General features: G+C 34.7%; 4 protein-coding genes and 1 non-coding gene across 6 annotated transcripts; 1 reads left to right on the forward strand and 4 right to left on the reverse strand.

Annotated features, from left to right (window-relative positions):
* Window positions 1-2,213: 2,213 nt before the first annotated feature.
* LOC111402435 (CRIB domain-containing protein RIC10-like) lies at window positions 2,214-4,852 on the reverse strand. The gene is made up of 5 exons (XM_023030729.1): window positions 4,562-4,852; window positions 4,139-4,272; window positions 3,879-3,976; window positions 3,673-3,757; window positions 2,214-2,565 (listed from the first exon to the last, which is right to left on the reverse strand). The coding sequence occupies exons 2-5, from the start codon at window positions 4,197-4,199 to the stop codon at window positions 2,348-2,350; spliced, it is 462 nt and encodes a 153-aa protein (XP_022886497.1). The 5' UTR covers window positions 4,200-4,272; window positions 4,562-4,852; the 3' UTR covers window positions 2,214-2,347.
* Window positions 4,853-7,717: 2,865 nt separating this feature from the next.
* LOC111402436 (pentatricopeptide repeat-containing protein At4g21170) lies at window positions 7,718-10,415 on the reverse strand. The gene is made up of 2 exons (XM_023030731.1): window positions 8,442-10,415; window positions 7,718-8,298 (listed from the first exon to the last, which is right to left on the reverse strand). The coding sequence occupies exon 1, from the start codon at window positions 10,352-10,354 to the stop codon at window positions 8,612-8,614; it is 1,743 nt and encodes a 580-aa protein (XP_022886499.1). The 5' UTR covers window positions 10,355-10,415; the 3' UTR covers window positions 7,718-8,298; window positions 8,442-8,611.
* A 630-nt stretch (window positions 10,416-11,045) lies between these two features.
* LOC111402439 lies at window positions 11,046-13,923 on the reverse strand. 2 transcript variants are annotated; one of them, XM_023030734.1, is made up of 5 exons: window positions 13,585-13,923; window positions 12,789-12,918; window positions 12,569-12,697; window positions 12,395-12,482; window positions 11,046-11,385 (listed from the first exon to the last, which is right to left on the reverse strand). In XM_023030734.1, the coding sequence occupies exons 1-5, from the start codon at window positions 13,665-13,667 to the stop codon at window positions 11,216-11,218; spliced, it is 600 nt and encodes a 199-aa protein (XP_022886502.1). In that variant the 5' UTR covers window positions 13,668-13,923; the 3' UTR covers window positions 11,046-11,215. The 2 variants fall into 2 exon arrangements, with proteins under 2 accessions (XP_022886502.1, XP_022886501.1); XM_023030733.1 differs by having other exon boundaries at window positions 12,395-12,485.
* Window positions 13,924-15,204: 1,281 nt separating this feature from the next.
* TRNAL-UAG lies at window positions 15,205-15,284 on the reverse strand. The gene has a single exon. It is a non-coding gene; the product is annotated as a tRNA-Leu (tRNA).
* Window positions 15,285-16,309: 1,025 nt separating this feature from the next.
* LOC111402438 (probable xyloglucan endotransglucosylase/hydrolase protein 8) lies at window positions 16,310-18,216 on the forward strand. The gene is made up of 4 exons (XM_023030732.1): window positions 16,310-16,813; window positions 16,896-16,996; window positions 17,073-17,275; window positions 17,622-18,216. The coding sequence occupies exons 1-4, from the start codon at window positions 16,624-16,626 to the stop codon at window positions 18,022-18,024; spliced, it is 897 nt and encodes a 298-aa protein (XP_022886500.1). The 5' UTR covers window positions 16,310-16,623; the 3' UTR covers window positions 18,025-18,216.
* The last annotated feature ends 120 nt before the right edge of the window (window positions 18,217-18,336 follow it).

Below are 18,336 nucleotides of genomic sequence, written 5' to 3' on the forward strand. Positions count from 1 at the left end.
TCATACCCGCAGCTATTTGAGTCATTCCTTCAGTGAGCATGGCTGTTCTTCCACCTCGGCGTCGCCAGTGATGGAGTCTCTGGTGAGTAACATTATTATGGAGCACCTCCTCTTTAGAGGCCTCTCATGGGGTTGTCGTCTTCATGAATATAACTCATCCTATCTCATTTTCAAAGGGTGGTGAGAACTTGGATTATAACTCGACTTTGTTCTTTTTCAAGAACGTGCCCTTTTCAGGGTTAGTCGCTAGTTTTTCGATGATCTCTCCGGTGGAGAATGCAGAACTTTGAACGGGAAATGTTTCCCACAGACGGCGTCAATCTGTTGACCTCAAAAATTGGACCTTCCACGTGGCCAACCGAGAGCTACTCAACGTATTCCTCTCTGTGCACAATCAACGCACGGTCAGACGCACACAGCCGGGACCAGTAGGGTTGGTGGCGGCCGTATACACTCCGACGGTCAAATCAGGTTCAGGTGGATAGAACAGTACCTAGGGGTTGTGCAAAATAATAAAGGGGAGGAGAAAATATATATATATATACACATGTATATATATATGTATATATACACATGTATATATATACACACATGTATATATATATGTATATATATATATATATATACATGTATGTATATATATATATATATATACATGTATGTATATATATATATATATACATGTATGTATATGTATATGTATACTTGTTATGGAGTGCTATCTAGTAAGAGTTTCATTACCTTTACCTCTTCCCAACCCTTGGGTATTTATAGGTGGAATGAACTATTGGATGTGGGGCACTTGTATACATCTGACGGTATGAGGTGTCTGCTCATAGGTGTCAATCAGCCGCGTCTGTAGAGTGGGCGGGTAATTGCTTTTCCCGAGTTGAGTTGATATAAAGTTGATAAGTCACATCAACTAGTCTCATGAAGACGTCAAATCAATTTAAACCTTAGGGGCAGAAAAGATCTTGACAAAGATTTCCTTCTGAAATTGGCGACGTATCTTCTAACAGAGGTCCTCGGAGTGCACTTCGCCTCGACATCATGGGCGAGGGCGCTTCGGTCAGTTCGGCAGAATTGTCTGTGGCGCACAGTGTGATAGCAGGTTGTGACATTGGAGAGATTACTTCGGAACCACTTCGGGTGGGTGTCTAGCAGATCGGAGTGCCTTGTGGTGGATATTCTGAGGTGGTTCAGCTAGGGGCGTAACAGTATCCATTCATTTTCATAATTCCATATTATTTCTTTTGTTTACATTGCATAAAAACACTTTGTAGAAGTGGCCTTTTCTTGCATAAAATCATGATTCAGGAGAGAGAGAATTCTATTAAGAGTTCATTCATTTGTCTACGTAATTTGGAGTGCTCCTATAGTGAGACGTGGTAGTTGCATCTTGGAAGATGATTGTCGAAAACCATTAGGACCGATGAGGGACAAATTCATCTTAAAGAGAAAGTGTCAAACACTTGTCTCGACCAATCCAAACACTGGCGTTTCCTATTTTATTTTCTGATTTCTTTTAACTTTTGTTTCGATTAGCTAGACAAAATGCTAACTTTCTTTTGATAATTATGAAAGGTTTATATGAAGAAAGTTTTTCGTTGAAGAATGAAAAGATTAAATCCGTCGTCACGTTGTAGCTTCAGTAGTTATCATTTCATCTTCTCAAATCCAATATTGGTAAGTCGAATTATGTTTCGATTTCACACATATGAATGATAAGTTTTATGAATATGATGTATGTATATTAATCGGTGTAATATCCCCAACATTTATTTTATGTATTCTGAAGTGAAGGATTGGGTGACGATTTTGGCTGTTTTGGCTTGAGTTTGGTGAGGGGCCGGACGAGCAGCACCACAGAGAATTTGCAGTGACGATAAGGCATATTTTGAGGCCGCCGAGAACTCTGCACAGCCCGATAAATTTTTTCTTTAGACAATGGTACTGAAAATGTCGAGTGATACTGAGGATAATCAGAAGTTCGAATTGAAAGAGGAGAACGAAAAGCAAAAATGGAGATAGTTTCAACTTTCAAGGCAATTTAAATAATTCTCTAACTTTTTACATGCCCCTTCCTCATCTTGCTTCAAAGGACGGACCAAAATATGAAGGAAAAAAAAAAAAAAAAACAGACCAAGAAAATTTAATTTCTCAAAATAAATCTCAGGTTTGAATATTTGATAAATATAATTTTTCTTTTTTCTAGTCCCCCCCTCCTGATTCTGATCTCAATCTCATATGCAATGCACCCCCTAAACATATGCAAACTTTATCCAACATTACAAGAGTGGAAAAAATTTCTCTTTATGATTTCATATGATCAAAATCTGTAAATGTATTATGCCACTTCGATATTTGTCGGATTGGGATTGCCTTCGACCAATTTGGCTTTCGATTTTGCTGCCCTTGATGATCTTGACGACGAACTCGACTTAGGAGAAGAAGTTGATTTGGACTTCTTCCTTTTCGGCTTCTTAGGGATGTTAGGAAGCTCTGTTGAGGGTATGTCACTGAACATATCCGATCCTGATTGCAGCCGCCTAGATTCTCCAAAGTCTATTTCAGACATATAAACACAATCAAGTCAACTTAACAGTGCTAGACAGTATTAAAGAAAAAAATATTAAAATCTTATTTATTATACTAGTATGTCTGTCTTCAGATGTTGTACAGTTAAGGCACTAATGTTAATCTATCAGTTTACACGTAACATAAGGATTAAAAAAAAAAAATGTTGAATCCCAACCTTAAGGGTCCCCCACCGCCCAGCCCGCCCCGTCCCGTCCCTTCCCTTCCCTAGAGCATTGTAAGAGAGGTTAATCGCGGGATGTGCCCCAAAATGCCAAGGAACAAGAGCTGTCTGTACACTGGTACCCACAAAAAGTCTCAATCCATGTTTCAGGAATCGAACCCTCACACTGTGACTATCAACAAGATTGACTATATCTCACCATTTTCCTTTACACCACTAAAATATGCTCTAGGAGCAACATAAGGATTATATGCCAGAAAATCTGTCTTTTTCCATGGGCCATTTCTAGATAGATGGTACAATGTAAAACATCTCGTGACAGATGAGCCAAAATTTCCCCAGTTTTGAGGCAAAGAATCTTGGGAACAATACCAAATCTCTCAAAATTTAGGTCTAAAATACAACAATATACAGGACATACATATATAATTTCTCAATCAAATTTGTCACCCCGTGATAAATTTTTGCACTTATCTGATTTGGGACATTGCACATGATAGTCCTTTCTTGAATTCTTGACAATGCCCTTTGCAAGTGTCAAAAAGTTTTTTGTAATTGAATCTAACTATGTCTCGTGTCAAGTCAAGATTTAACTTACGAGCTTATAAGTACACTGGGCACTCTCTCGTGCGTGTTAGTTTTCTGTCAAACCTATAAAAATTGGTAGCAGAGCAGATAAACTTTTTTGGATGACTTACATTTCAAATAGGAGCGACTTAATGGGGACTAATTTTAAGAAAAGATCGATTTCGTGATTCACCTTAGATGTCGGTTTTGAAATGAGGGATGCAATATAACTACTCCAATTACACTCCATCTCGCTAACAAGCAGATGAATTATTTATAATATAAATCTAAAGGATAAATACGGAGAGAAGAAAAGGTTGGGAAAGGAGATTTCAAGAACCAACCTAGAGATGACCATGGAGAAAGTGCAGAACCAGAATTACCAATTGAAGTTGCCGCATAATCAGGCCCTGTCTTGAATTCATTCATCTACATATCAAAAAATAAATAAAAAATGGTCAATATTCATTGAATAGGAGAATAAATTCTTGAATGTGCGAAGTAAATCTAATTGAAATTTTGAAAGAAAAAAAATATGGACCGCACGTACCCAACTGGGTGCACTACCGGAGGGGCCATCCCACCCAATGTGTGCCACATGCTTGACGTCTGTTGGGAAGCCAATCTCCATTTCACGCTCCTTCACAACTACAAGAAAAAACAAGTTTTCAACTTAGCCCGGCCCCCAAAAATCACCAAAAACTCGTGAACCGGCCCCTAATCCGACTAGGAATTTTGAGGTAGGTTAACAGTAGGACGTGAAACCAAATATATATATAACAAAGGTATGTACAGATGTGAGGAAATTACCAAAGATTTGAGATAAAGTATATTTGAAGCCTTTGTAGATCCCTTTGATTTTTGTCCCCATTGAAGAGAAGGATATGAGCCACAATCAGAGGAAAGAACAGCCAAATCGAAATGCAAGAGAAGTGTTCCTTTGCCTATTTCAAAAGCAAACGCATTAAATGATCAAAAACAAATACTTTCAACCTTTTTCCATGAAAATAATGAATATGAAAAAGCAGAAAGAAAGGAATTTCAGCATCAAATCAGGTGCACGAAGGATTGATTTTTTAGAAAGAGACAACCTACCTTACGAGAATGGTATTTTTTCGATGCAACTGTATGAACTTTTTGGTATCTAAGTATATTTACAACGGAATACATAAACACCTAGTAATATAATACTTTTTTAATGATTTATTTTCAATACAGCACATAGAATCTTACCTTTTCAGAGAAGGATATACGATACAGAAGCTGCTTCTCCTCCCGCTCCGGCTACATTTCCAGAATTCATTCAAATGCTTTTGGTACGTATATGCATAGTTACATAAGAATACATGCAAAACAAAAATTGGATAAAGGGTTCTTAGATTAATCAAGAAAGAAGCAAAAAAATTAATAATTAGGGTGTAACTGAAGAAGAGAGAGAGAGAGGGAGAAGAAAGAGGAGAGAGAAAATGGAGTTTTCGACAACCACTAAAACTCCCAAAACAAGGGTGAGTGGTGGATTTCAAGACAAACTTTCAACTAAATAAGAAATTCTCTAATTTTATTCATTGATCTTTTGTCAATTATAATTCAATGAACTAATTCTTTGTTTAACATTATTGAATAAATTAAGTCGCTATTTTAGCTTAAGTAATCATTCAATGTAGAATTACGGTGGACGAAAAACTTTGATTCAAGTTTTGACGCCTCATAAATTATGGAAATTTTACTTGCCGTGCATTTGAGATGACATAAAATCCGACTTATATATGAGAGCACAATGCTGAAAATATTACTACAAATAATTTTATTTTCAACTTAATAATAAGTTTCATGAGATAGTATTTAATGATTATTATAGAAAATTGTACAAAAAAAAAATTAATAACAAGCTAAAACCGAATACATTTGCTTAAAATAAATGTCAAAACCCTAATACCCTTATTATTTGTTGATAAATTCGACCATTGAAAATTGAACTACATTAGAAGAGATAATAATAATAATAATCGTGTCTACTTTACAATTAAGTCCTATCCAAGAACATCGTAACGAACTTGCCCTTATTATATCTTTAGGATCCCAACTATCAAAAACATTTCATTCTTTATTCTTGATGATCATACATCCATTTCCCCAAATCTTTTATTATTACATTTTCAATTCAATAGGGATTTTTTTTTTATTGTCTTTATTTCTCATCAGCTTTCAGAATAATTATCAAATATCGTACCATAGATTTTAATTTAATACCTAAAAAAAAAGATATTGGGGAATTAATTATCTCGTCATTTTAGCTCAAGTAATCGTTCAATATAAAACCGCACTAGATAAAAAATCTTAAATCCATGATTCGATATATTTATCTTCTACTAAAGCATTTGTGAGATAGCATTCAGTGATAATTATTGGAAATTGGACAAAAAGAAAATTACAAGTCAAAACATAATGCTTATCTAAAAAAAAAAAAGGTTGAACCCCAACTTTGAGGGCCCCCGCCCCACCCTGCCCCTCGAGTTTTGTGAGGGAGGTAAATTGCGGAATGTGACCTAATAGGTTAGAGAACAAGAGCTGCATGTACACTGCGTTTACAAGGAGTCCAATTTCATGTTTCAAGAATCGAACCCCTACACTGCGGCTGCCAGCAAAGCGTGAAATAACCTCACTCTTATCTTTTGCACCACTGGGCTATACCTCGGAGGGCAACCTAATGCTTATCTACTTATATAAGTAGATAGTAACCTAATGCTTATCTACTTATATATTTTGTTGGTAAAGTGAACAATCGAGTCCTACACAACATTATGTAAGAGAAATAAATTAAAATCATATTTTCTGAATGCCTAATCCTATTTAAACATACCTACCAAACTTGGTCTTAGTTAATAATATAAAGCAATATAACTTTAGGACCCCAAGTGTTCAAAAACATTTCATTCTTTATTCTTGATGGCCATTTCCCAGAATCGTGTTTACTATTTTAATGCAAATGGGATTTTTTGTGATTAGATTTATTTCCCATCTTCTTTCAGAATAATTATCAAAGAACACAAATATTAAAACTCAACAACCTTATTAACGATTACAGTTGTGTGTTGTATTATTTTATAAGCAAGTTTGTTCAATTGTTGGAGCCACGTTTGATATGCATAGAATTTGGTATTTATTGATATGGAAGTGTGTTGGTCACATTCAGACAGCTGCTTTCCGTAATTTCAGATTGGATCTTGAAATATTCCTCAAAATATTATGGGTGTTTTTGGATAGTGAATGCTACCGATGACATGTAGCATGATCAAGAACGTCAAAAATTCATGTCTTAGAGAGAGTTGTGATCGTTAATGATCTAATTGTGTTGAATTTTTATAGAAAATGTAGTAATGAATTGAGGGTGGTGAGAAAAATAATTCCTTTTTCTTATTTTGTCATTTGGTCCTACTTTAATTTTAAGGAGTGTGATTTCTCATATAATAGGCTTTTAAGGTTTTGATTAAGATACCATGACTAGAGTTTCTTATTTTTCAGTTGATTGAATGATATTGATTTGACACGTCGCTCTATTGCCTATCAAATTCTCAATATTTTACAATCAATGATTATTTGATCGGGTCATTCATTGTTCGTATGTCCCTCAATGCATCAAAATCTCAATCCAAAGATGAGGATGAGAATTAAGCATTCAAAATAAGATACCACAATCACGTCTTTAAGGTTAAGTACTTTCAAAGCGTTGTTCTATTTACATACTCATGCGAGGTGTAAGAGCTATCATCTAAACTTAAAAAACACGTAGTTCTATACAGATTATTACTTTCATGTCTAGCACGTTGAAGCCATAGTATCGTATCAATTCAAACGCAGTCTCCCCTTCCCAAGTCTCGCTCCAAAACACTAATGACACATTCAGCATTTGGGGAAAGACGGGTTTTATGGTTATCGAACACACGAAGTTTCCAGGAAGGTTTATGAGCTTCAACAAATAAAAAGATTGTTAAGCCGTATTTGAATAAGGGAAACGGGTCGAGAGAGAGATAATTAATTAAGGTGGATTAAGTTGTATTGTATTAATATAAAAATAGTATTAAAAATAATATTTTTGACAATGTTATTAATCTTGTTTAGTTTAGTAGACACACCTCCAGAATAAATAAATAAAGATAAATGTCAAACTATTTAGAAATAAAATATAAAATTCACAACACATCAACATAATTAAAAAAACAAAAGTAGTTATTGCATCCTCGTCTCTATCAATCTGTATAAATCATAATAAACATGTTAAATTCTTGAAATAAAACACAATGGAACATTACTATGATAAAACAATAACTCCAACTTTGTAAAGAACAAGCAAACTCCATTCCATTAAAAAAATGAACTACAATAATAGGAAGACGACACAATTTAAAACAAGTTTTCAAAGTTCTCAACATTCTCCAAAATAAGTGAACATTCAACACAATTCTGTGCAACCACTACTATGTTCTCTTAAAAGCGTAAGATCAACAATCATCTACATGCACATCATTTTTTATTTTGTGTCATGTGACGATACATGATTGGACAATTTTTTTTATAAAAAAAAACACACCTCCCGCCTAACATTTTTGGAAATACAATGGAATGTACACAAAGATATACACCATACACTTAACATAATTCTAAAAACAAATTCAGTTTACATCCTTAAAAGTATTCAAATATCTGAAAAGCTAGAAGCTCATCCTTAATACTCAATCCTAGTGAGAGGCTCTATTCGAACTCACAATTGTTGTTACGAGCTCCAAATATTTGTTGGGTTATATTCTCCATTCTATCCATTGTCTTGACAATGAACTATGGATCACACCATCAATGATAGCATCACCAAAAGCTTCTTTTTTTTTTTTTTACCTCTTTTGTCTCAAGCATTCACATTTAGAGTGAGCGGAAAAAGATTCATTGTCATTATCATCCATGTCTTGAATTTGGGCCTAGAACAAATACCGTCTTAACAAGAATTAGCAATCATGAGAAATGGAGAAAACAGCTATCTGAACTATTTACAGCTCAATGCTTTACTGAAAGGATTGGACCGAGTTTTCAGTAAAGATTTGAGAGAACGGAAAATAATTACCTGTGTCGATATTTCCTAGATTAATTTGTCTCTCTCTGGTGTCAAATTATTTGATCATACACAGAAGAATGAGCAGACAAAAGGGCATGTCAAGCAGTATTTATACGTTGATCTCCAGCCAGCAACAATGAGAGATCAGAAATGAATATGATCCGCTCAGAGGATTGGAATCATCCAAAACCAGAAATTAGTCGTTTATACATTCTTCCATCAGGCTTAAGTCCTAACTCTAACATTTCATTGTGTAATTTCATGGCTATCCTCAATTCCTTGACCTGACAGAGACCTCTTATCACAAGTGAAAAACTTTCACTGCTCAGCATTTTATGCGTTCTCATGTATTCAAACACCCCGAGTGCTTCTTCAACCCTTCTCTCTTCGAAGAGCCCGGTGAGAAGTACATTATATGCTCTTGCATCCAAAGTACCTTCCAATCCCTTCAATTTATTATGCAACGCTATTGCTGAATTGATTTTTTTGCTTAAGCAGTAATGTTTCACCAATGAACCACACGAAATAGAATCTAGAAAACACCCTCTATCAAGCATTTCGTTCAAGAGCTCTTCTACCTCTCTCCATCGACCTTCAGCACATTGTCTATTAATATATTTAGAAAGTTCTGCTGCAGGACTGAAACCTCTTCTTATCACATCAACTAACAATTTGCTAACTTCCTCTGACGGATTTTCTTCGCAAAGAGCACTTGTAAATGCACTATAACAACTCTCATTAACCACAATTTTCCTTCCCAGCATAATGTGATGCAGCGCAATTGCATCCTTCACTCTGCCTTCCTTGGATAATGATTCAAGCATACATCCATAGGTATTATGTTGTAGTTGGATCTTCTCATCAAAAGATCTCTTGAAGAAGAAATCTGCAGCATGTGTATTTCCCAAACCAGAAAGTTTCTGAATAATAAAATCATACTCAGAAACAAGATATTCTGGGAGATAACCCAGCTCCATCATAGAATTTAGTACTTTATCACTCACTCCTGCATCTTGATACTTACAAGCCCCGTCAAGAATGGAGCTATAAGTACTAAAACTCGGCTCAATTTTTTTACTGCACATCTCATCTAGATAACCAAAAGCAGCTCTGAACTCTCCTTTTTTACTATAACACTCAATTAACAAATTATACATCACGGGAGTATAAATTCCCAAGTCTAAAACCCAGGCGATTCTCTCAAATTTTCCATCTGTATATAAAATTTTGGCAATCAAAGACCACGTACACTGATTCTCAAAAACCCCATTTCTAATCATTGAACCATAAAAGCACCAAGCCAATCTTATCTCATTTTCATCACTTAACAACTTCAGCAATGCATTACAACTATCTATAGTAACTATAACTCCATAATCTTTTCCCCTATTATAAACCTCCAAAGCTTGCAAATACATACACTTATGGCAAAAACATTCAAGAAGAGCACTTAGAGTAAAGGATATAAGGTGAAAGTCAGAACCTTTAATCAATGAAGACACAAATAGGTTTGGAGGATAGTCTCGAACCAATTTATCCAATAGGGGTCTAGCGGGTTTGGACAGCCCGAACCCGAAAAGTATCCGGGTCATCTTGCACAATGCTCGGAGGTCCGGTTCAAAATTGAGATTTTTCTTGGCCCATTTGAAGAAATTAAGGGACACATCAGGGTGGGTTTGGATTTGCTTGAGGATTTGGAGGAAGAGCGGTGGACTAAAACTGGATGAAAATTTGAGGGACTTGAGAAGTGGGTTCCAAAATTTGGTGTGCCTTTGTAACAAGATTTTAGAAACTTGGGAGATTAGTTGGGTTTCTTTGATTTGACTTCTCCAATTGGGAGTTGATTTTGATTTTGATTTTGATATTGAAGTTGAGAAAAAGATTTTGATGGAGAAATTTTGGGGTTTGCGAACAAACAGCATTTGGACGCAATGTCGCTCTTTTTCCTGCTGCAAAGAGAAGCATCATGTTGGAAGAACGAGGCGGCTTCTCTACGGTGTGACTCATACTAGTTTTCTCCAGCTTAAACTAAAGTCGGGGTTTCTGCTTACTCACATGGAGTACATAAATGAGGAAATGTTTTTACGACGAATTTGTTCGGTCCTTTAGAGCATCTCCAATCATGGTGTAAAATAAATTTAAATTATATTTTAGATCTTTAAAGTAATTGAAAACCTCTCCAATGAAGAGATGCAAAAAAAATACAAATTGCATTTTTTGACAGAATATAAAACATCCACGAAAGGTAAAAAATGAATCATTGGAACAAAATTTAAATTTACCGGTATATAAAAATAATTTACACTAAATTTTATATCACCATTGAAGGTGCTCTTATGATAGTGCACTATACAACCAAAAATATTGGAAATCTCGAATTTAACAAAAAATAGTACTGTATATGGCAATGAACGAATTTTTAGTACTTTTTTTGTCAACTCCAATTTTAGCTCCATTTCTGTGGATGCCTTAGGTAATTGACGAAAACCTTCACGTAAGTTTACTTGCATATTTTTGAATGTATACGATACGTTAAGCTTATACATAGAGTTAAATTGTCAAGTGACTCAACAAAAGGACATCGCAATTGTTTATAAAGTAATGGCCACAAAATTTCAATGAAAATATGTTTCAATATATTGAATAATAATATTTCAATACCTAATATAGGATGTTAAAAATCTCTCACTGTTCACAAAACTGTAGTACTTGCAGTAAAATCCACTGCTCAGACAAATATATAAAAACAGAACACCTAAACTAAGTAAAAATATTCTATCAAGTTATGAATCCTTTGTAGCATCCGTATCAGTTAAAGATGGACTTCTGTTCCTCGGTAGCAGAAACTGCGGAAGAAAACTCGGGACGACAACAGCTAAGCCCAAGCAGAGCAATACCAAAAATACAACGTACCAGGCTTCATAAGGAATGCCAAGAAACAACTCATCACAAACTGCAGTATATATAATGTTAGAATTTGTCATAGATCACATACGATATAATGAGAAGACTAATGGGCAGGGCCAAATGCATGGAACTTGGAAGTGCATGCGATATATACAATAGAATACATACAAGGCAGATGATAAGCGGAAAAAACTACATTTGTATGCATACCCATCGCTTCCCAGCAACTTAGAATATATCAGCAAGACAAAATCAATTAACAATCTACCACAAAGAAAAGAAATCGTAGTACAATTGATCATTTCTTTTTAACATGACTTATTTCCTTTACAGTCATTAGAGCCGTTGGATCCATTTATGATTGATGAAGTCAACATAAAATGAATACATTCAAGGATTGTTTAACAAAGCACTAACATCTTGAACCATGCTTCGAGCAGATTCATCCAAAGAAACCAAATATTAATCAAGCGACTATTAGCTCAATGATTAAAGTAGACAACAATGTCACACAATGGATGATACAATCGCCTAGATTCATCCAAAGAAACCTAATATTAATTAAGTGACTACGAGCTCAATGATTAAGGTAGACAACAATGCCACAATGGATGACACAATCGCCTAGATTCATCCAAAGCAACCTAATATTCATAAAGTGACTACTAGCTCAATGATTAAGGTAGACAACAATGTCATGAAGCTTAAGAGTACCCAACCAAAAATTATACACTTAACAAAGATAAGAATAACTTCAAATAGGAATAGCAATTTGTAACTGCGAGAGCACAATATTCTCCAATATATAGCTAATTCTCTCCTTTAAGATTTTGGTATACCACAACGTTAGTTTTCTTTTTGTTAGTTTAAAAATAGCCGGCTCAGTATTTGAATCCTCAATATTTCATTTTATTTCTCATCAAACAAAAGGAATCTTCTTCAAGATATACTAGCTATCCTTAGCATTATATTGGGTAAAATCATTGCTATTACTCGAACAAGCATGAAATGAAGCTATGCAATATGCTACGAACCAAATCAGAACTTTAGGTTACCTATATTAAATATTACAAATTTCCTCTCCTGTTTCCCTGGTATTGCAACCACCCCTTCAGGCTCAACATTTACCATTACATGCAATCCCTGCTGAAAAAAGAAAAGGACTCCAAAATTCAAAACCTCAGAAGAGAATAGGATAATATCCATAAGACAGCGATGCATTATCAAACCTGGTCACTGAATGAATCTATTCCATCAGTCTTGAAAATCAACTTTTCCGTATTCAGCAATTTTCTTCCCATATTCAATCCCAAGTCCGAACTACCTCTCTTTAATTGTAAAGAGAAACTAGAGGGTATCTGTCATTCATTTAATCACATTGGTGCAAGTCTTTAATGGCTCTAATATTTTAAAAGGAAAAATAAAAAGATACAAATTCAACATACATACAGAAGCCGGATATGATATCTTCACTTCATACCAAGTATGCGGCTTTAGCCCTTTCAATTCGTAAAGGCGTGAACCCATTTGTAATGGTAAAGTTTCCTTCAATAGTTCCTCGCCCACAGGCAAAACTTTACTGTCAATCATGTGAATTATAGTGTAAGGCTTCCAAATATGCAAAAGAAGTAAACACTCTACATGTCAATTGTTGTTAAATCAACTAGTAACGACTGAGGCTCATACTTGTTTGCCTAAAGTAAAATAATTAATCATAAACGAGTAAATTTCAAAAAAGTAATTCTTTAGTAATCTAAAATTGAAAATAAATTACTTAAGTTGGTGGTAAAAAGGAGCTACTTTCAATAAACAACTTTTTTATGAGTAAAGGTAAGTGTTGTAGAGACTGAATGAATCTTTATCTGGGAAGGCATGATTGGGAGCTAGCTCGAAATCAAGTTTACCCCCAATCAAGTAATTCCAACACGGTACATCCAAACATGTTCAGAAATAAAAGAGTTTACTTTCTTGTACTTATTTTGAAGCGTACATGCTTATGCAGATAGAACAGAACGAAAAAGAAAAGGAACAAAAAATTGTCGAGTGGATTTTTAAAATTATATTTCCTCAGTGACAAAATCAATCTCAAAAGCTAAACTTCATAAAAAAAATGGCAGAATTCAGCAAAAAATGAAACCAATTTGGTGCTTAATTCAACCAAAATAATGCCAGACCTAAGCGGAATTTTACCCAAATCTAGAAATAAGTTTAAATCTTGAAAAGAAATGGTGAATATAATACTCACGCATTTCCATGAGCGAATACTGGAAAAGTGAGTATTATAATGAAGACCAGCAGGCAAAAGTACAGCAGCCATGAATTTTGCATGTTCGAAACTTCAAATATCTGCCCCGATCTGAAATTTAATGTAGAGAAAACATCTGATTCTGATAAATTGTGAAGAGGCGGAGCCGGAGCCGGAGCCGGAGCCGGAGCCGGAGCCGGACTGGGACTGGGACTGGGACTGGGGGAAGGGGGTGGGGAATTGCTGCGGAAATAGGGGACTCCGGTGGATGACGCGGCGGCGAAGCTGGTACGCTGCTCGGGACGGTTCGGATTTTGCTATTTTTGTTCCTTCCTTTTGTTTTCTCAATTTTTTTTAAAAAATTAAAATTAAATATTTACTCAGCTAATATTTTTTTAAAGTATGATTAATGGTTAAAAGCACCAATGGTAAATGAACTATATTCTATTTATCTGAACTTAATTTTATACTAAAATTATACACGAATTCACAAATTTACGTTATATTATTTATACATGAAATGATTTTCATCAATTAAAATTAACGGAACAGTTTACCTAGCAAACGAAGTGTCTATGTAACAATAACATGAAAGATACTTGAAAAATTAATTATATGAATCTTACATGAACTCATACACAAACATAGCTTTGTATCAAAATCATAAATGAATTTTACGAAATTGTATCTCTTCCATACATGAATTAATATCTGTTCTTCGAAAATAACAGAATGATTCACATGACAAACAGTGTTCTATAAAATATATGATTTTTTTTTTCATTCCTTTTAATTATGTTATTTATGACATTAAATTTAGAATATTCAATAAACTCTAAACAGTTGAATTCAAAAACTAAAATATTTGTCTTCCAAATGTTCCAAACGAGACTTGTTCTATTGTCACTTACCTCATGCTATTGAGAAGTGGAAAGGGATGATGCATGCCTCTTGTTCTCTAGCTTCTTAGCAATTTTAGGACACATGGTGCTTTCATAATTGTTCAAACTCTGTTTTTGTTGGATTGTTTTCATGAGCTTCAATTGAATGCTAAAAAACATTTTCAAAATTGATTTCTCCATCCACACCAAAATTATCTTATTAAAACATTCACGTAAATTAGTAAGCAGTGCGTGCTTGAAATGACTTTCTCGTTGAAATGAAACATTTGGAATGCAAATGTTTTAGTTTTTGAATCCAACTATTTGAAGTTTATTGGAAGTCAATTTCGAGTATGTTGCGGTATACAAATTTGTGAGTTCACGTATAATTTTGATACAAAGGATAAAATTATGAACCATTAGCGTAATTAACTTGTTAAATGTATTGTCACGTCTCCACCAAGTAGGGACTGTGTTTGTCATGTCGATGTTTCTATTATTTTTTATTAATAAATTAATTCACGTATAATATAGAATTGTAAGTTCATTTATGATTTTTATACAAAGTTGAGTACATGAACATATGCTTTTGGTTCATGAGGTAAAATTCTACAATAACATTAGACAGCCTAGGTGACATGTATACTTCTGAATTAAAAAATAAACAAATAAATTTGCATCGAAGTGTTTACTTGGGAAAAATAAGATAAATGCATAAGAAATGAAAAAAGAGAAATTTTGACAGCTGTGGGATTTGAACCCACGCCCTTTCGGACCAGAGCCTAAATCTGGCGCCTTAGACCACTCGGCCAAACTGTCGCAAGACCCAAGGGGAGTCAAATTCATTTATTAGAAGCCAACGTCAAGATATCGCTATTGCAAAGGGAAATTATCCCACAAGCCTTAAACCATTTGTACCGTGAATAGATTTACAGAATTGTTACATATGCTCACATGGGGTGGGCTCCAAATGTTTAAAATATTGTCCAAAAAAATCATCCACGCCCATGTTGTGTGTATTCTGCAAAAGTTCTGCAAACCCATTTTCTGTACACATAAACTCTCTCATCCCATAATAACCGGTAACAGTGTGTCACGGTTTAATAATTATTTTAATCCAACATGTTCACTTTAAAGCCTTCTCATCAATAGGATTACCGAATAATTATTAGCCTTAATCCTTATGGCTTTTGGAATTTTCGTTTTAAAAATCATTTTCAACTACAAATTCTACGAGACTCATAACTTTTCACTACATTTTAACTACATATTCTTAAAAAAATGTCATTTTTCACTTGGAAAAACCATCCTAACAAGCCCTTTTAATTGTGTTCCCTCAATTAAAAAGTAAGAAATTATTTAAGTAAAAAGTTAACTACTGCTTGTTAGGGATTAAAAATCAGAATTTTAGTAGATTTTGATAAAATTTGATGAAATACATGTTTAGAAATTTATAAACATTATGAAATGTGTGATTAAAATTAATTATTAACTTTGACATAGATTTAAATCTGAATTTTAATTTCTACCAGGTGACTAATCTTCTTCAGCTTTCCAGTCCTTATCTTGTTGGCCACACAATTCTAACAGCATCCCTTTTCCCCAGCAGAATTTCACTGCTTTTGGCGAAAAAACATATTTTAATCAAACCAAAGTTAAGTCCAAACAAGATAGTCAAATTACAATTACAAACTTTAATCTCTTTCAATTAACTTAATCAGTTGACTTGACCACTATTGAACAACATGAATGCTATACTATCAAACTGTTCTTACGAGCACCATTTCCAGTTGGCAACCTTTTATCATTATAAGACCAATCAAATGCAATCACGTTCTTACAAGCAACAATTTGGAAACATATGTAGGCAGCCTGGCTTCTCCTCAAACTCATCTGGCCATCTTTTTCTAAATCCTGTCGGTGTCTTTATGTAGTACTCTATATTAATATATAATCGAACCCTTTTCGATCGATTCTCAGTTTTTTTAGTTGAACCGATAGTTAAGGCTGCTTTTATAATATGAAATGAAGCAAGTTGTATATATATTACTATTAGCAATATTATGTTTGTCAAATAGTGCATAAAAAATACTATTTATTGTTCATAATCTTTTCAAGATCTTGCTGAGAAGCCTCATTCTTCAAACTTCTACAGAAAATGGAGAGAAGGGCTTGTTCATGTTTCAATCTTTTCTTCATTGCAATTCTTTTTACTTTATTTGGTAAATTATCTAAAGCAGCAGATTCAAATTCATTCGAAGATAATTTTAGTAAAAGCTGTCCAGACAACAATTTCGAGACTTCTGATGATGGATCAACCTGGTCCCTCTCCTTGGACAAACAAGCAGGTATTTATATATTTATGACATAATCATTTGATCTTCGTCATAATAATTTTTTTTTTAGAAGGGTTCTTGTATTTGTTCATAGGTTGTGGTTTTATAACCAAGCAAAGATACAGATTTGGGTGGTTTAGCATGAAGCTGAAACTGGTGGGAGGCGACTCAGCTGGAGTCGTAACAGCTTATTATGTAAGTCGAGCACGCAGTACTCAACATGAATGAGCGAACAGTTTATGATTCTAGTGGAAAATTGTGTTTGATGCAGATGTGTACTGAAAATGCAGCAGGGCCAGAGAGAGATGAACTGGATTTTGAGTTCTTGGGGAATAGAAGTGGGCAACCTTATCTATTACAAACAAATGTGTACAAGAATGGAACTGGTGGGCGTGAGATGAGGCACAGTTTGTGGTTTGATCCTACTGAAGATTTCCACTCCTATTCCATTCTATGGAACAATCATCAGATAGTGTAATTATCTGTTTTATTCATTGTGTTAGCCTTTTCTTAGTACTTGACTAGTTGCAAAAGTGAAAGGTAATGCTGCATCAATAATCGAATCCTGAGATCGAAGTGAAATTTTGGACTGTGTGAAGCTTAATCATATGTTCAATTACCTCGTGGAATGTGCATCGAGATATTGGGTATTCATGTTTTTGTATTAGATCATCCTAGTTTAATCTTAACACACATGACATAGATTTAGTATCACTCATTCAATAATGCTTGTAACACTGCAGATGGGATTGATCCTTGATAAAGAGACTTCTGATTATTTTCTTGACGAAAACTTACCTCTAATTACTTTCCAAGACAGGTTTTTCGTGGATAGAGTTCCGATAAGAGTATACAAAAATGCAAACTACACGAACAACTTCTTCCCAAACGAGAAGCCAATGTACTTATTCTCAAGCATCTGGAACGCAGATGACTGGGCAACGAGAGGCGGCCTCGAGAGGACAGACTGGGAAAAGGCACCATTTGTGTCATCTTATAAGGACTTCACTGCAGACGGTTGTCAGTGGGAAGACCCTTTCCCTGCCTGTGTATCCACCACCACTGATAACTGGTGGGATCAGTACAATGCCTGGCACCTTTCAGAGGGCAATAAAAAGGATTTTGCTTGGGTACAAAGGAACCTTGTAATATATGATTATTGCAAGGATACTGAAAGATACCCAACTTTGCCTGAGGAATGTTGGTTAAGTCCATGGGACTGATTCGGAGTTTTGGGATTTTTGTTCGTCACAGTAATAATATCTCGAGATTGCGTTAAGTCATAGCAGATAAATTCTTTGTTGCTTAGGTTACAAGTTTTCACTGGCTTCTATATGCTGTACTGCGTTACCATTTGTACTGAGTTATTGCATTCATTAAATTTGAACTATTTATGCAATATAACATTTTCAACATTACACGTATTTCGTGTTATGGCACTGAACACTAGGCAAAAGAAATCTCAAATTCAATTAATCCTCTACTGATGAACGATATCTGCATACGGTAGATGGAGTTTCAATGCAACAAGGCTA

The sequence above is a fragment of the Olea europaea genome, chromosome 10 (assembly GCF_002742605.1).
Source record: "Olea europaea var. sylvestris chromosome 10, O_europaea_v1, whole genome shotgun sequence".
In the NCBI taxonomy this organism is placed as follows: domain Eukaryota; kingdom Viridiplantae; phylum Streptophyta; class Magnoliopsida; order Lamiales; family Oleaceae; genus Olea; species Olea europaea.